The sequence below is a fragment of the Petaurus breviceps genome, unplaced genomic scaffold (genome assembly GCF_028583685.1).
Source record: "Petaurus breviceps papuanus isolate PSGF00001 unplaced genomic scaffold, PetGlider_PUasm1.0 90865, whole genome shotgun sequence".
NCBI lineage: Eukaryota > Metazoa > Chordata > Mammalia > Diprotodontia > Petauridae > Petaurus > Petaurus breviceps.
Window position 1 is genome coordinate 5,903,819 of NW_027187367.1, and position 14,900 is coordinate 5,918,718.

The 14,900-nt window shown below is 43.1% G+C and overlaps 1 protein-coding gene and 1 pseudogene across 1 annotated transcript in view; both read right to left on the minus strand.

Moving 5' to 3' along the window:
* Positions 1 to 11,697, minus strand: part of LOC138150190 (popy Class I histocompatibility antigen, A-1 alpha chain-like) — a 13,812-nt gene extending 2,115 nt beyond the window's left edge. Inside the window, exons 1-6 of the mRNA XM_069073639.1 lie at positions 11,634 to 11,697; positions 10,454 to 10,732; positions 9,948 to 10,226; positions 9,491 to 9,766; positions 9,232 to 9,333; positions 8,678 to 8,730 (exon numbers count right to left, since the gene is read on the minus strand). Coding sequence (XP_068929740.1) covers positions 8,678 to 8,730; positions 9,232 to 9,333; positions 9,491 to 9,766; positions 9,948 to 10,226; positions 10,454 to 10,732; positions 11,634 to 11,697 — 1,053 coding nt within the window. The remainder of the gene's footprint in view (positions 1 to 8,677; positions 8,731 to 9,231; positions 9,334 to 9,490; positions 9,767 to 9,947; positions 10,227 to 10,453; positions 10,733 to 11,633) is intronic.
* Positions 1 to 14,900, minus strand: part of LOC138150214 (antigen peptide transporter 1-like) — a 153,396-nt pseudogene that overhangs the window by 87,858 nt on the left and 50,638 nt on the right.

The following is a 14,900-nucleotide window of genomic DNA, read 5'->3' on the forward strand; positions in this document are numbered from 1 at the left end:
CAGGATGGCTACCAGAAGTCTCCATTCACTGCCACATTCAAGGGCTGGGGGAGGGACAGCTCTGGGATTTACCAAGGACACAGAGGATGGAGTTACTCCTAATCCTTAGTAGCTCTCTTCATGGTCAGTTTAACGAAAAAGAGCAGCCATTCAGTGGAGAGCCTGTGCAATGTCAAAAGTAATCAAGTACAGCAAGAGCCCTGGCTTTTTAGAGTCAACACAAGCAGTTGGTATACAGCAAGCAGAAGTTTCCACAAAGTGCTCTTTGAGGCTGGTCAATGGAATAATCATTTCTAAATGAGGTGATCTGGGAAGCCATCTTGGAAGAGGTGGCATTTGTTGAATAAATAAGATTTCTACTGTTTTAGTGATAGAGGGAAATGGTATGGACAAAGGTAAAGAGATAGGACAGAACAAGACATGGACTCATAGAATAAAGATTGATTTTTTTTTTCATGTGAGGGGGAAATACTCCTCATTTATTTACAATTTGGCTGGAGGAAACTATGCAGACTTGAGGACTTCTCTAAAACGGCAATAAGCCACTGTCCTGTCTCTGGGGGGCAATTATTTTCCTCAGTGAAATGAATGTCTGCCCCTTGCCCTCACTTACTATGAGGGAGGGGTTGTCTGCTTTAAAAGAAAAGTCTTTCCATTCCTCTACCCATGATGCCCTGGTGATCAAACAGGACAACGAACTTATTAAAAGTACTTTAGAGATAAAACCCTTATTTGCAGGTAGGAAGATGAGGTCCAGAGACATATTGAAATTTGCCAATGTCCACATACTAGCAGCAGAACCAGGATTCATCCTTGGGTCCTCTGCTTCTTGTTAACAGTAAATAGAACAGTTTGACAGAAGTAGAAAGTGCTTGAGGGGCACTAATGGGAAATAAGGCCAGGAAGGCAGATTGCTGCCTGTTTGTGGACAAAGAGGCCTCAGGTGGACAAAGTATACAGTAAATCACTGGGACAAGAACACAACATGAGCAGATCCTCTAAAGTTCAAAGTAAAGCCTTTATCACTGTCAGCTGGAATAATAATAATGACAATGCATGGAATGGGGAAATCTAGTGGAGTAGACACAGTGTATCTTTTCTTCCTGGTCAAGATGTTTTTATGTAAAGATCTTCATTATTTTTTAAACTGATCTTCTCATTTTCCTACTTTTTGTGTCTAGGCCCAGTGTCTAACAACTGGCTTCAAACTACCATCTCTACTCCCCCATCCTGAAGTGTGAACCATGTGAGTCAATCAGTTTCTTCTAGGGAGCCAAGAAATATTTACTGTTTATCAAATTCACAGTCAGTTCCCAAACTAGTTAGACTGTAAACAGTCGCTCAGTTAATTAACAAGCACTTGCTACCAGCCAGCGGGTAACATAAGAATCTCTAGGCTGCATATTGTCTTAGAAAACCACATATTGGGGCAGCTAGGTGGTGAAGAGAATAGAGCACCAGCCCTGGAGTCAAGAGGACCTAAGTTCAAATCTGACCTCAGACACTTAACACTTACTAGTGATGTGACCTTGGGCAAATCACTTACCCCCAATTGCCCTGCCTTACCCCCTCAAAAAAAAAAAAAAAAGGAAAAACAAACAAAAAAGAAGAAAACCACATGTTAACATTATTTGTGTTTTATTGCATCTTTATTTTGTTAAATATTTCCAAATTACATTTTAATATAATTCTAGCCAGTATTTGACACCTCTTGTCTAGATCATTAAGATCTGAGAATCAGTTCATCTAAAGGAGAAGAAAAAGTCTAGACTTTTTAACTTTTTTCATCCTCATGTTTTCTTATTCTCTTGGTTACTCTTTGGTATGGCATAGTATTATTCTTTGTTTCTTGTATTCCTTGGGCCAGGACAACTGTCCAATAAAGTCCTAAAAATATTGAAATGGTAGAATGTCCTTTAGCAGATCCATGGGTTTTTAGGGATGATATATAGTGGAAGCAAGGTTTCAGGTTTCCCTAAAACAAGGATTAGTTTTTCCTAAAAGGCAACAAAGCTGTCCCTAAGATTTGATTAGCCCTTGTCTCCCTTGAAGTAGTTTCCCAGTGGACACTACAGTCCCATCCACAGGGAGTTGTGACTCCTTCAACTTGGTAGCCATTTTTGAGTCACCATGCCCTGCCTTACTGATCAGACACATTTCCATATGGAGATAAGAGGGACCATATCCAGAAAAGTGTCATTGTTTCCTCGTTACATATCCTTGCTGTTTTAAGGCGAAGTAAACCTCCTTTCTTTAAGTGTTCAATGATTTGTGAGTGCTTCATTTCTTACCGACATTGAACCTCAGATTGTTGTTAGGCATATCTGTAACAAGAGGAGCTGACAAGATCCTGAATATCTTTGGGAAGAATAAGGACTCCAGGATACCGCAAGCAATCACTAGAAAGATAAAGACTATAGACAAGACTTTTGTCCCATTTCTTTTCTGTATTGCCTCTTTTTCCTATCATCTCCTCCCTTCCCCCTCACGCAGAGTGGCCCTAGTCAAAGGGGTTCTTGAGAAGCTAACCAATCTAACAAAACAAAGCCATAGCCTAGCATCTGACTTAGTCACTGATGCCCTAGCCTACTGGGATTTCTCACTGCACTTTCCCCATAGACTCTTTGTTAATTTATTTTAAAATTTTGCATATATATTAATTAGGGAAACTAGTCAATATCTAACTTTTCTAAAATTCTATTCATCCCCTTAAGTTCTTTTTTGTTTATTTTGGGGTTAGATTTATCTAGTTCCAAGATGGAGAAGTGGAGGCTCCCCACTAGTACAGTTTTGTTATTTATTTCTTCCTGTAACTCCTTTAACTTCACCTGTAACTATTTGGATAAATATGTTTAGTCATAAATATGTCTATGGTGACTTGTTTTGTCTATGGTAACTTTTAGCAAAATATAATTTTCTTCCTTATTTCTTTTAATTAGATCTATTTTTGCTTTTGCTTTGTCTGAGATCAGGATATCCCTGCTTTTTTTTTTTTACTCCAGCTGAAGCATAATATATTCTACCCTTGCCTTTTACTTTTACCCTGTGTGTGCCCATCTGTTTCAAGTGTGTTTCTTGTAAACAAGATGTTGTAGGATTATGGTTTTTATTCCACTCTGCTATCCCCTTCCATTTTATGGGAAAGTTCATCTCATTCACATTCACTGTTATGATTACTATCTGTGTCTTTCTCTCCATCCTACTTCACCCCCCCTTAATGCTTTTCTCTCTACTTTTTTCCTTTCCCTCTTAACTAGAGTTTTGCTTTTGACTACTGCCTCCCTATTTCTTCTCTCCCTTCTATCCATTCCTTCCCCTTTCTTTTCTCTTTCCCCTCCTACTTCCTATAAGGTAAGCTAGATTTCTATACCTGAATATGTTATTCCCTCTTTCAGTCAAATCAGATGAGAGTAAGGTTCAAACAATGCTCATATCCCTCCCTTCTTTCCCTCTAATAGGTTCTTGTTTCTCTTCATATGATACAATTTACCCTTTTCTGCCTCCTCCTTTCCTCTTCTCCCAGTATACTCCCCTTTCACCCCTTATTTAGATTTTTTATCATCACATCAAAGTCAAAATATGCCCAAACCCTCTGGCTCTGTATACCCTTTCTAAATGTCATAATAAATATACAGTTTTCAAGAGTTACAAGTATCATCTTCCCATGCAAGGGTGTAAACAGTGTGCCTTTATTGAATAATGTTGGTTTTTTTCTCTTTCTTGTTTACCTTTTTATGCTTCTCTTGAATCTTGTATTTGAAGATCAAATTTTCTGTTCCAATCTGGTCTTTTCATCAGGAAGGTTTGGAAGTCTCCTATTTCATTGAATGGCTATCTCCTCCTCTGAAAGATTATGCTCAATTCCACTGGGTAGTTGATACTTGGTTGTGATCCAAGCTCCTTTGCCTTACAGAATAACATATTGCATGCCCTCTGATCTTTTAATGTAGAAGCTGCAAGGATCTGAGTAATCCCGACTGTGGTTTCACAATAAATTGTTTCTTTTTGGCTACTTACAGCATTTTCTCCTTGACCTGATAATTCTGGAATTTGGCTACAATATTCCTTGGCATTTTCAATTTTGGATCTCTTTCAGGAGGTAATCAGTGGATTCTTTTGATGATTATTTTACCCTCTGGTTCTAGGACAGCAGTGCAGTTTTCCTTGATGATTTCTTGAAAGATGCTATCCAGGCTCTTTTTTTTTTAATCATGGCTTTCAGGTAGACCAATAATTCTTAAATTTTTCCTGGATCTATTTTCCAAGTTAGTTCTTTTTCCAATGAGGTGTTTTACGTTTTCTTTGGTTTTTTTATTCTTTTGATTTTGTTTGACTGATTCCTGGTGTCTCATAGAGTCATTAGCTTCCAATTGTTAATGAATTATTTTCTTCAGTTAGCTTTTGTACTTCTTTTTTCCATTTGGTCCATTTTACTTTTTAAAGGTGTTCTCCTTAGTGAGTTTTTTTGTGCCTCCTTTTCCATTTGGCCAATTCTACTTTTTAAAATGATGTTTTCTTCAGTGTACTTCCCCCCCCCCCCATTTCCCCAATTGTTTTGTTTTGTTTTGTTTTTGCTTTTTGGAGGGGCAATTGTGGTTAAGTGACTTCTCCAAGGTCACATGGCTAGTAAGTGTTAAGTGTCTGATCCAAGGCTGGATTTGAACTCAGGTCCTCCTGACTCCAGGGCCAGTGCTCTATTCACTGCACTACCTAGCTGCCCCCTCCAATTGTATGATTTAAGCAATTTTTCCTTACTGTCAATTTTTGGCCTTCCTTTTCCATTCTATTGACTCTCTCTTGCATACCTCTTTTTTCCTAATTTTTTTCCTACCCCTTTTATCTGACTTTCAAAATCTTCCGTGAGTTCATCCAAGAAGGCTTTTGGGGTTTGAGACCAGTTCACCTTCCCCTTTGAGGTTTCAAATGTGGGTATTTTGACAATGTTGTCCTCTTCTGAATTTTTGCTTTGATCTTTCCTGTTCCCATAGAGAGAATCTAAGGTCATTATATATTTCTCTTTTTTTCCTCATGATGTTTGCCCATTCCCTGACTTTTAAAGTCGAACTCTCCAGCTGGAGCATAAGGGGCACTGTCCCAAGCTTCTTGTGCTGGAGTCACTGTCTTTGTCTGCTGGGGCCTCAGTTGCTGGCAGCTGGAGACTGTAGGGGTCTGGCAGCTTACCGGGTGCTAAGCTGGGGTCCTAGTGATGATGACTGTCATGTACTAAGGCCATTTGGGGTTTTTATGCATTTCCCTAGGGCTACACTAAAGTTCTCAGGGTGGGTGGGTTGGTTCTGGCCCCTGGTGGACACTTGCTCACCCTGGCTGCTCTGAAGCATGGGAAGATTTGGCTGCTGGAAGACTGCCTGCCCACTGGTGCATGTGATGGTTTTCTGAACTGGAGTCTACTGGTTCCCCTACCTATAAGGGGATAGGGCTGGGAATCCTGGTGTTGGCACTTGCCTGCTCCACCACCCTGGGGCTCAGGATCTCCCACTGGTTTGCCAAGGTGAGGCTTGGTGCTGGATTGCTGGAATGTCTCCCGTCCTGTACAGCTCACCTTCCACTAGAGAGGCACCTTTTCTGCTAATCCCCCAAACCTCCCAGGCTAAAAGACTGCTCTACCCCCATCTTTCTGTTTTTCCTGGGGTGATATTTTCTGAGTTTTTAGAGGTCAATAAGGAAGAGTGAGAGGGACTTACTGCTTATTCTGCCATCTTGGCTCTCAGAAGTGATTAGCCATATTTGTTACAAAAGTTTTGTTTTCATTTTTTTTAATCAATGGGAAAAGGGAGCTAGAAGGAAGAAAAAATACATTTTTGTTCATTAAAAATTAGTTTAATTTTTAACAATTCTAATAAAGCTAACATGAGAACTGCAAAAATAAATATAAAGCAAATCCCAGAATATGGGAAGATTGTTACTTAAAAGGGTTTGGGTTGGGGTGGCTATGTGGTGCAGTGAGTAAAGCACTGGCCCCAGAGTCAGGAGGGCCCAAATTCATTCCAACCTCAGACACTTAACACCCACACAAAAAAAAAACTAGCCATGTAACCTTGGGCAAGTTACTTAACCCCATTTGCCTTCCAAAAGGGAAAAAAAAGGGTTTGGTCTGAGACTGGAGAAATTTGGGAGCTGGCAGCAAGAGTGACTTTTAAAAAAGAAAAGAAAGAAAATATCAAGGAAGCATATAAAATGCATAGAAGAGAGCAGAAAGAAGTTCAGAAACAGAAAACAGGTCAATTTGGAAACTATTGTATTTAATTCTATGTAAATTTAACATGTGAATACAAGTCTAATGAAATCAATTCACAATTCCAAATACAATCCATTTTTCTGTTCTTTGCTTATGGAAAGATCATATTTGACAAGTTCATAACATAAAAACAGCAATGCTTTGATCAAATTCAGTGACAGAAAACTAGTCCTAGATAAACCTTGGCAGGACGTAAGAGTCTTAAAGGCAGGGGTTTTTCTTGTGTATCTTTCTATCCCATGTACAATGACCAGCATATAACAGGTTATTAATATTTATAAATTAATTGACTGATTGTGGACTATAGTTCCACCCTCTCTAAGCTCTTTCCCCACTTCAACCCCAGGGAGCCAAAATCATGTCTGGACATGCTATAAAATGGCTTACATTTCAGGGGAGACCATCCACCTACTTAGCACACCTGTGTGGGAAATGAACAGAGGCTCAGAGGCCTCTAATCATCTATTGCAAAAGCTATGTTCAAGGCACCCAAAGTGTGGTATAAGCTGCAAAGGCCCCAATGTAACCCCAGGATGTGGCTCTCAATATTTTGGCAAATGTTTTCTCTTAATTCATTGGCACATATCATCTAGAAGATAGCAGGGCCCTAAGCCTCTGCTTGCTTTTACCACTTTGTGACCACCTTCCTTGGATTAATTAACAATTGTAATGGTAAACTCCCACACAAGTGGATTATGGAACAAGTGAACAATCCTCAGGTGGCCTTGGATGAGGAGAAAGAACAACTGTTAGATGCTAAGCTGAGATAGTGATTATAAGACTAAGCTTCGTGGGAAAATGAGGAGAGAACTATAATTCAGACATTCCTCTTATTTGGAAAGAAATACTAGGGCACAACAAAAGAAGTAAAGTCAAATTTTCCCAGAAGCATGGATCATTCAAAAGAGGAAATGAGTTGGGGAGAAGGGAAATTATAGGTAGAGAGGGACAAACTGGCTCTAAACATGCATAGGATAGAGACCTCAGTGAGGTAGAGCAGGAGAAGGGGCTTCTTTATATTTAGAAACAAGATCTTCCCTCCTTGGTTAATTCCAAATTTATACCTTCCCTTCTTCAGAAGGGAAGAAAAACCCTGGGACAGTCTCAAAAGGAGCCAAGGCAGTCATATAATGCAGTGGGCATCACGAACAGAGATGTAGCCCTAGGGCCCTGTAACTGAGCTCAGACCACAGAAGCCCTTAGGAAGGCTCCCAATGAAAAAAAAACAAGTAAAGGCACACACACACACACACACAAGGATGGAGGAAAATAACAACAAAACAGAGAGAATTGAAACTTTGAAAGTAGATGCTGAAGGTAGGCCTATGGGCTAAAGACCAATCAGCCTGTTTCTGCACAGTTCCAGTTACAGGAGTATGCAGCCTGGGCCTTATCTGAAGCCCTGGAACAAGTCAGAATATACCATGTCAACAACACCTGAGCAGTACAAATCAAAGACAAACATCTGCACACTCACCATTTACAAGACACCGTCCTTCCCCTTTTTGCCCCAGCCTGATCTGTAATCACAAACTCAGCAGAGCAAATACAAAAATTCTTAGAAATCTTCAAGCTTTAACTTATTTTCTCTGTCATATGGCCCAGGTAACTTCACATTGTTATCCTGTCCTCCAAACTCTTCCCCGGAAAAAAACACACACACAAACATGTAAAGCACAATTGAGATTGTGGCGAAAAGTTGAAGAGTCAAGAAAAGTAGTTTATTGTGTATTTTTTCAGTAGGAAAAAATCACAGAGATGAGTGCAACATCAAATGTGAAGGAGCACTTATTTCCAACCCTCAACCTCCCCCTTCCCACAAAGTGAGACAGGCAGAAAGGAAGCAGGGGGTGGAAGGTCTTATATAACAAGGTGAGGTCACTAATGATGCTTCCCTGGTATTTAGCCAGTAGAGTACAATGATGGTCACAGAGGCCAATGCTGGGAAGAGAAGCCAGAGGTCAACAGGAACAAGACAGGAATTGGAGACTTGAATATCTTTGTTTTCTTTCTCAGGTCCACACAAGACAATTGTCTCAAGATGAAGAAAGAAAGAGAGATTAAGGGGGACCCTCAAAGTTACCTCTGGTCTCAAGCCTCTCATCATTCTGAAGAGTCTGCCTCACTACCCATCCAATCCCAACCACTCAAATACCCACCCTCTTTGCTTGGCCCCCTTTACACCAGCCCCTCTCTAGTTCCACAGTCCACAGTCTCACCTTTGGCTGCAAGAGAGACATCTACAGCCCTGTCACTGTTTGGGGACAAAGGAGTGAAATAGCCCAGTCAGGGATATATTCTACAAAACCAGGGTATGGGAAAGAAAGGGGACACTAAGGAAAGGCTATTGGGGTAAGCCTCTCCTCTGACTTCTCATTTCTTATGTCCCAAAGATAGCAGAGACTCTCCCTTTCTCTCTACCTTCCATGTCAACCCTTCACTTGCAGCCTGAACATAGTCCCCTTCTTTTCCACCTGGAAAAGAAAAAAAAAAATCCAGCGGGGAGTCCAGGCGAGCAGACCATACTAAGGCCCCAGAAGTTCACTGATTTATTTTATAGATACAACAAATTACAGCTGTGACTCCACCCCCATCCCTTACTAAAGCCCAATATCTACATCCAACAGGGAGAGAGAAAAGAGGCAACACAAATGGGCAATTCCCAACCTCAGGTCCTGCATCAATGACTTTCCAGTTCTGGTTTACAACCCCCAGCTGGGAGACACCTATGTTCATTTCTGATGTGAGTCTGAAGCAGTTTCCCTACTCAGCAAGCCTGTTATACTACTGCAAGGCATCATCCAGACAATGTTTTCAATTTACAGTTTTGTTAATCTACAGTCTTAGAGCCTATCTAACAGCTTCTCAGATGGGAAAGAAAGAAATTGGGGACAGAAAGACAAGCTGTCAGTTCAGGGGAAGCTAGAATCTCCACTGTGACTGTCACCTAATCACTCGTTTCCTGTCTTGCCTACCTGAATTCCTGTTCATCCAGATCACAACTCCAATAACAAGTGCAATGGGGAGGACAGCAGCAATGCCCCCCACAGTGATCCAAGTATATGAGAACTGTGACTCTAAAATGGAAAAGGGAAATGAAAGGCCCTGATCCCTCTCCCATCTGAGATTCACTAACCTCTTCTCCAACTCCCCCCAGTAACTCCACATCCCTCTACTCTTTTGGGGAGGTGGAGGAGGATGGCCTTTTCCCCAGACTGTCCTCACTGTCCTTACCCCATATCAGGGTGAGGGGCTCAGACAGTCCCTCGTGCTGAATTCGGCAGGTATATTTCCCTTCCTGGCCCGAGATGATCCCCACAGCTGCCCACTTCTGGAAAGTTCCGTCTCCTGCAGGCCTGGTCTCAATGAACTCTGTGTCCTGGAGCTGTTCCTCCCCATCCCTCAGCCAAGTAAGAGAGATCTCCGAAGGGTAAAAGCCCTGGGCCCAGCATCGCAGGGTAACCTCCCCATCTGGGGCAGTGTGACGGGTCACTCGGGCAGAAGGGGGGTCTGGAGGCAAAGGTCAGAGGCATTTCCAGGCTCTTAGGCAACCGGGAACAATCCACAATCCGGCCCTGAGGGCCTTGGGACCCCTGATATCGGGGACCCAGGACTGAGGCTGCTGGGAAGGTGGAGAAGGGCTGGCCAAGGGCCTTGATTGTTGAGCACCCTCTGGCGGGACGGGCGGTACCTGTTTTTTTCAGAGCCTCCTTCCCGATCTCCAGGTACTTGCGCACCCACTCCACGCACTCAACCTGCAGATAGACTTTCTCTCCTTCCACGATGCTCCCCTCCGCCTCCCACTTGCGCTTGGTATTCACAGCCTCAGGCACCGCCGCTGTCCACGTGTAGGTCTCCGTATCCAGGGCGATGTAGTCTTGTCCGTCATAGGCGTTTTGTTCAAACCCGCGCTTGAAGGTGAGGTCGGGCAAAACCTCGCAGCCGTACGAGAACTGGACTGTGTGGACCTCTGCCCCACCCCCAGTCCCGCGCTCAGCACGGTCAGCCTTTCCCCACCAGGCACTGATTCCGTGACCCGCCCGCCACCCGGGATGGCCCCAGAAGTAGCTCCTTCAGCCTCCGGGGGCTTCCCCCCTCCCCGTGTCGCCAGCGAGATTCGCAGGTGGCCGTAGCTGTCCTCCTCCCTACTCTGGTCCCTGGACGTGATTTGTGACCCCGGGGCCCCACGTCACGCACCACCCTCGCTCTGATTGTAGTAGCGGCGCAGGTTCTGCAGGCCCACTCGGTAATCCTGTGCGTGCTCCCTCATGTTCCGCGTCTCCCACTCCCAATAGTGCGGATCCACCTGGCCCATCTTGTCCATCCACGGCGCCCGCGGCTCCATACTCTGACTCGCGCTGTCACTGTCGAAGCCCACGAACTGCTGATCATCCATGTAGCCCACGGCGATGAACCGAAACTTCCCGCGCTCGGGCCCGGACACGACGGTGTAGAAATACCTCAGGGAGTGAGAGCCTGAGACGTGGGGACCACGGCCCGGACTCAGGGTAGTGACCATGTGGCCCGCACCTCGGCGGCCGGGTGTCTTCGGCCAAGCCTGGGGTGTGACCACGGACTCCGAACCTGGCCGCCAGGAGGAGATCCCTCCACACCCTCTGTCTCCCAGCTCCTACGCCCCCGACGCTGGTGCACCGCTCTGGGCCGTAGTAATTCTCTGGACTATGGTACTTTGAGATCAGCAAACGCCTTCACTGACAACAACCCAGGCAGGTCCTAGTGACCCTTTGTCTAGACATTGCCCCTCTGTCTCCCCTCCTCTCCCCTCCCCCCAGCCCCGCCTCCCTTTTTGATCTGGGTCTCGGATGTTTCACACTCCTCACCCTCAGACTTCCCCAACTTCTGTTCTCTCCTGATGAGTTCTCCCACTCATCGCACCCGCCCCCCACGATCCTCTATGAAGCTCTTTAACAAAACTGCTCTTGTTTTTCTGTTCTCGCCCTTGGAATGCTGGAATTCCCAGGACAGCTATGCTGCTTCTTAACACCCACAGGATTGTCGAAACCTTTCTCTCTCCTGTCACCTTTGCCTCCTGACACCCTATGTCCTCACACCCACCTAACAATCCACTCACCACAACCCCCCAAACTAAGAGACCGTCACCAGGACCCCCATCCTCCTACCAAAGCATAGCTTAGGGATGGCTGGCCACTGGTGCCCCAAGTCACGCTTATTCATTGCTTCTTCCTTTCAGCACCACCTTGACTTCACCTAAGATTGAGTTGCTGGGTCCCTGCAAATCCATTCTATGCTGGTGTTGAATGAGTTATCTGCAGCAATACTCCTCCCCACCCACACATCTACCTCTGGATGCTTTATCCAGTCTCCTGGTGACGATTTAATACTATTCTCTACTTACCTGCACAGGTCCCTGTCAGGGCCAGGGTTACCAACAAAAAGAGGGAGCGCTTATAACGCTTCATGGTCAACAGGCAGATGAAGCACATGATCACTGAAGCCAGTTTACACTGGGTTTATAGGACGAGTCCTTAATGGCTTCAGAGGCTCTGCAACCCAATAGTAAATGTAATAAAAAAAAAAAAAAATCCGTCATTGGTCAAAGTACAGAATGAATGGTTTAGGAGACCAAAACTGAAACTAACACAGAGGAAATGTCCAGCTTTATAGACCTTTCATCTCTGTGTTATTCACAGAACAGTCTCCCTCCTTCCCATCATCTTTCCAGGAACACACAGCTCTTGTGCTCTTAGCTTAAATCAGATAAAAATAAAGTCCCAGCCTTCAAAGCTTCTCTACTGACCTTCAAATCTCCAGTCTTCCTCAGTGTTACCCTTTCCTTTACTTATAAGTTAGAAAGAAAATTTCCCCACACAAAACTGAGGGTGTCTGAGGACTGATGAAATCTGCAGACTGATTTGTGGAGGGGTGTGTTACCACCTCCATTTTAATGACATGTATCCCAACTGTGACTCAAGTAAGCCTTGTAACCTCCCCAGGCCTTATAGACAACCAAGCAAGGGACCAAAAATTAAAGAATAAATAGGAGTCTAGTAAATGAAATTTGGAATCAGTGTAGAAGGACTACAGAGTATTCTCACTGTAAAAGGCACCTGTATGTGGCACAGTGAATGAAACTCAGTGCCTAAGGTCAGAAAGACCTGAGTTCAAATTCAGACCTCAGACATTTACTATCTGTGTGAGGCTGGGCAAGTCAAATAGCCTTGTTTATCTCAGTTTCCTCATCTGAAAAATGAGCTGAAGGAGGAAATGGCAAACCATTCCAATTTCTTTGATGAGAAAACCCCAAATGGGGTCACAAAAGAATCAGACACAACTCACTAACAACCAAAGAACTTAATTACTAAAATGGGGACAAGCACAATTTCAGAATAAGGTTGGTTCTAAACTGCCTGGAATAAGAAGGTATGAACTCCTACTAACATTTTATTTTTTTCCCCAGAAACAAATAATATTGGCACATTTGGTAGGATTTTCCCTCTTTCTTGTCTCATCACCCTCTTAACAGAATTTTATTGTACTGGCCAGGATCAGTCTCTAATCTGTGGACAGCCAGAGACAAAAAAAGAGCAGGCTCTAGAAGAGGATGTCAGGAATCAGGCAGAAGTCTAATTAATTTCAGAGTGGGGAATGTGGTTTGCAAACTTGAGATTCTCCTGAGAAAGAGAGCTCTATATGCTGGAATAAAGGCACAATTTATATTATCAACTGGATCAGAACTAGCCTCTGAAAACAGAACAGGCTAGAGACAGGAGAGTCAGGACTCAAACAGAAGCTTAATTAATTTCCCGGTGAGTAAAATGTTGTATGTATATGGGAGTCCCCCCCCCCAAGAAGGAGGGATTAAGGCTGCTAAGACTGGGGCCACTTATATACTCGAAAGGGGTTGGCCCACAATACAGTCATTCTTAGATCTTGAGACAGTTCTCATGGCTGGCATTTCTTGGCACAACACAGGCATTCTTGGGTTCTATGGGAAAAGTCATTGTCTTTGGGGTTGTGACCACCCTGCCAAGTATAGAATCAGAGCTCTGTGACAGGAATAGGAGTAGAGTACCTATCAGTGATTGTGGAACATGTGATGAATGACCCTGGGAAATAGGAGGAGCACCTGGTGCTGATCCAAGCAATACATTTTGCCCACAGGTGATATCAACCTGAGCACAAAGCCTGCTTGTTAGGCCTTAGCTCTGGAAAACAGGTATCTCAAAAATATTTTGACAACATACATAAAATCACAAGAGGGAAAGGGGATGAAGGTGGATTACAACACAATCATTTCCAAGGCCTTAGTGGTTTCCCACAATAAGCCCAGAAGTGCAGGACAATACAGATGTTCTTGAATACTGTAGGAATAGTCCTTAAGTTGATTGTTTCAAGCCTTGGGGGTAATTACTTGGTGGAGCACAGGACCAGAGTTCTGTGACTGGGAACAAGCTCTACAATCTTTGATTTGCCTCACTTAACATTCACAGGTATAGTATAAGCACCCAGCAATGTTAGAGTAACTGATAATTCTAAGCTGCATTGTGAATCTCTGACTCCCAAACCAGAATCTGCTGATGAAATAGCAACTCTGAAAAATCTAAATTATTAGTATATCCTTTACATATATATTGATTAGTATGAAAATCGTAGTTCCTTTCACAACCCCAATTAGGAAACCTTTAAACTCCAAATATTGTGGAGAGCATAAAGTTAACCTTGGAAAAGATCTTAGAGAAATAAAGGAGATTGCTCCTTTATTTAACAGATTAGAAAAGTGAAGACCAACAATATTAAGAGATTTTTGCTAGGTCATATAGATAGGAAGTAGCAAATTTGAGATTTGAACCTACATTCTATGATTCCAAATTCAATCCTCTTTCCACAATAGCATGCTGGTTTACACACAGTCCTAAATGAAGCCTCCTCTAGTTGAGGACACTTTAACCCTTCAAATCATGTTGAACAGGCAATGGAAGAGTTGAATAATTCAATTTTTTATGATTTTCTGCTATCAGACCATTCATACCAAGTATTATCCCATCTTTCTTCTTTTGATCCCAATAGAGCTTAAAAATGTTTCTCCTAAAAAGAAACCCCCAAAACTCTTGTTATTTTCTATTGTACTTCCCTTCTTAATAGCAAAACTGTCTGGTACACCAGTTTTCTAGTAAAAAAGGTAGACAAATCCTTAGATTTGTTTTCCATTCTTTTAGTGACATTGCCCCTGTGATAGATTAGGATGGTCTCCTCAGCCCTTCTCTCCCTTAGTTGCTAACATTCTCCTCTCTAAGAATCTTCTGTGTTCTGTTTCCACCCCCAAATTCCAATAAGCAGTAGTTCTGCAGGACCTTGTCTTGGTCAGGCCACATTTGAAGTATTTTTAGTCTGAAGTATCACATTTTAGAAAAAGCATGAACAAGCTAGAATGAGTCCAGAAGACAGAGTCCAGAATGGTAAGGGCTCTGGTTGAAAGAACTGGGGATGTTTACCTAGGGTAAGAGAAGCTACTAAAGGGATAAGATGATTATTTTCAAACATTTGAAGTATTGTTTGGAAACTGAATAGATGAGGCCAAAAGGGTACAACTAGGGACTGAGTGAACATTGCAGAGATAATGATTTCATCTGAGGAATAGTTTTATCTTGAAGTTCAGTGGCAC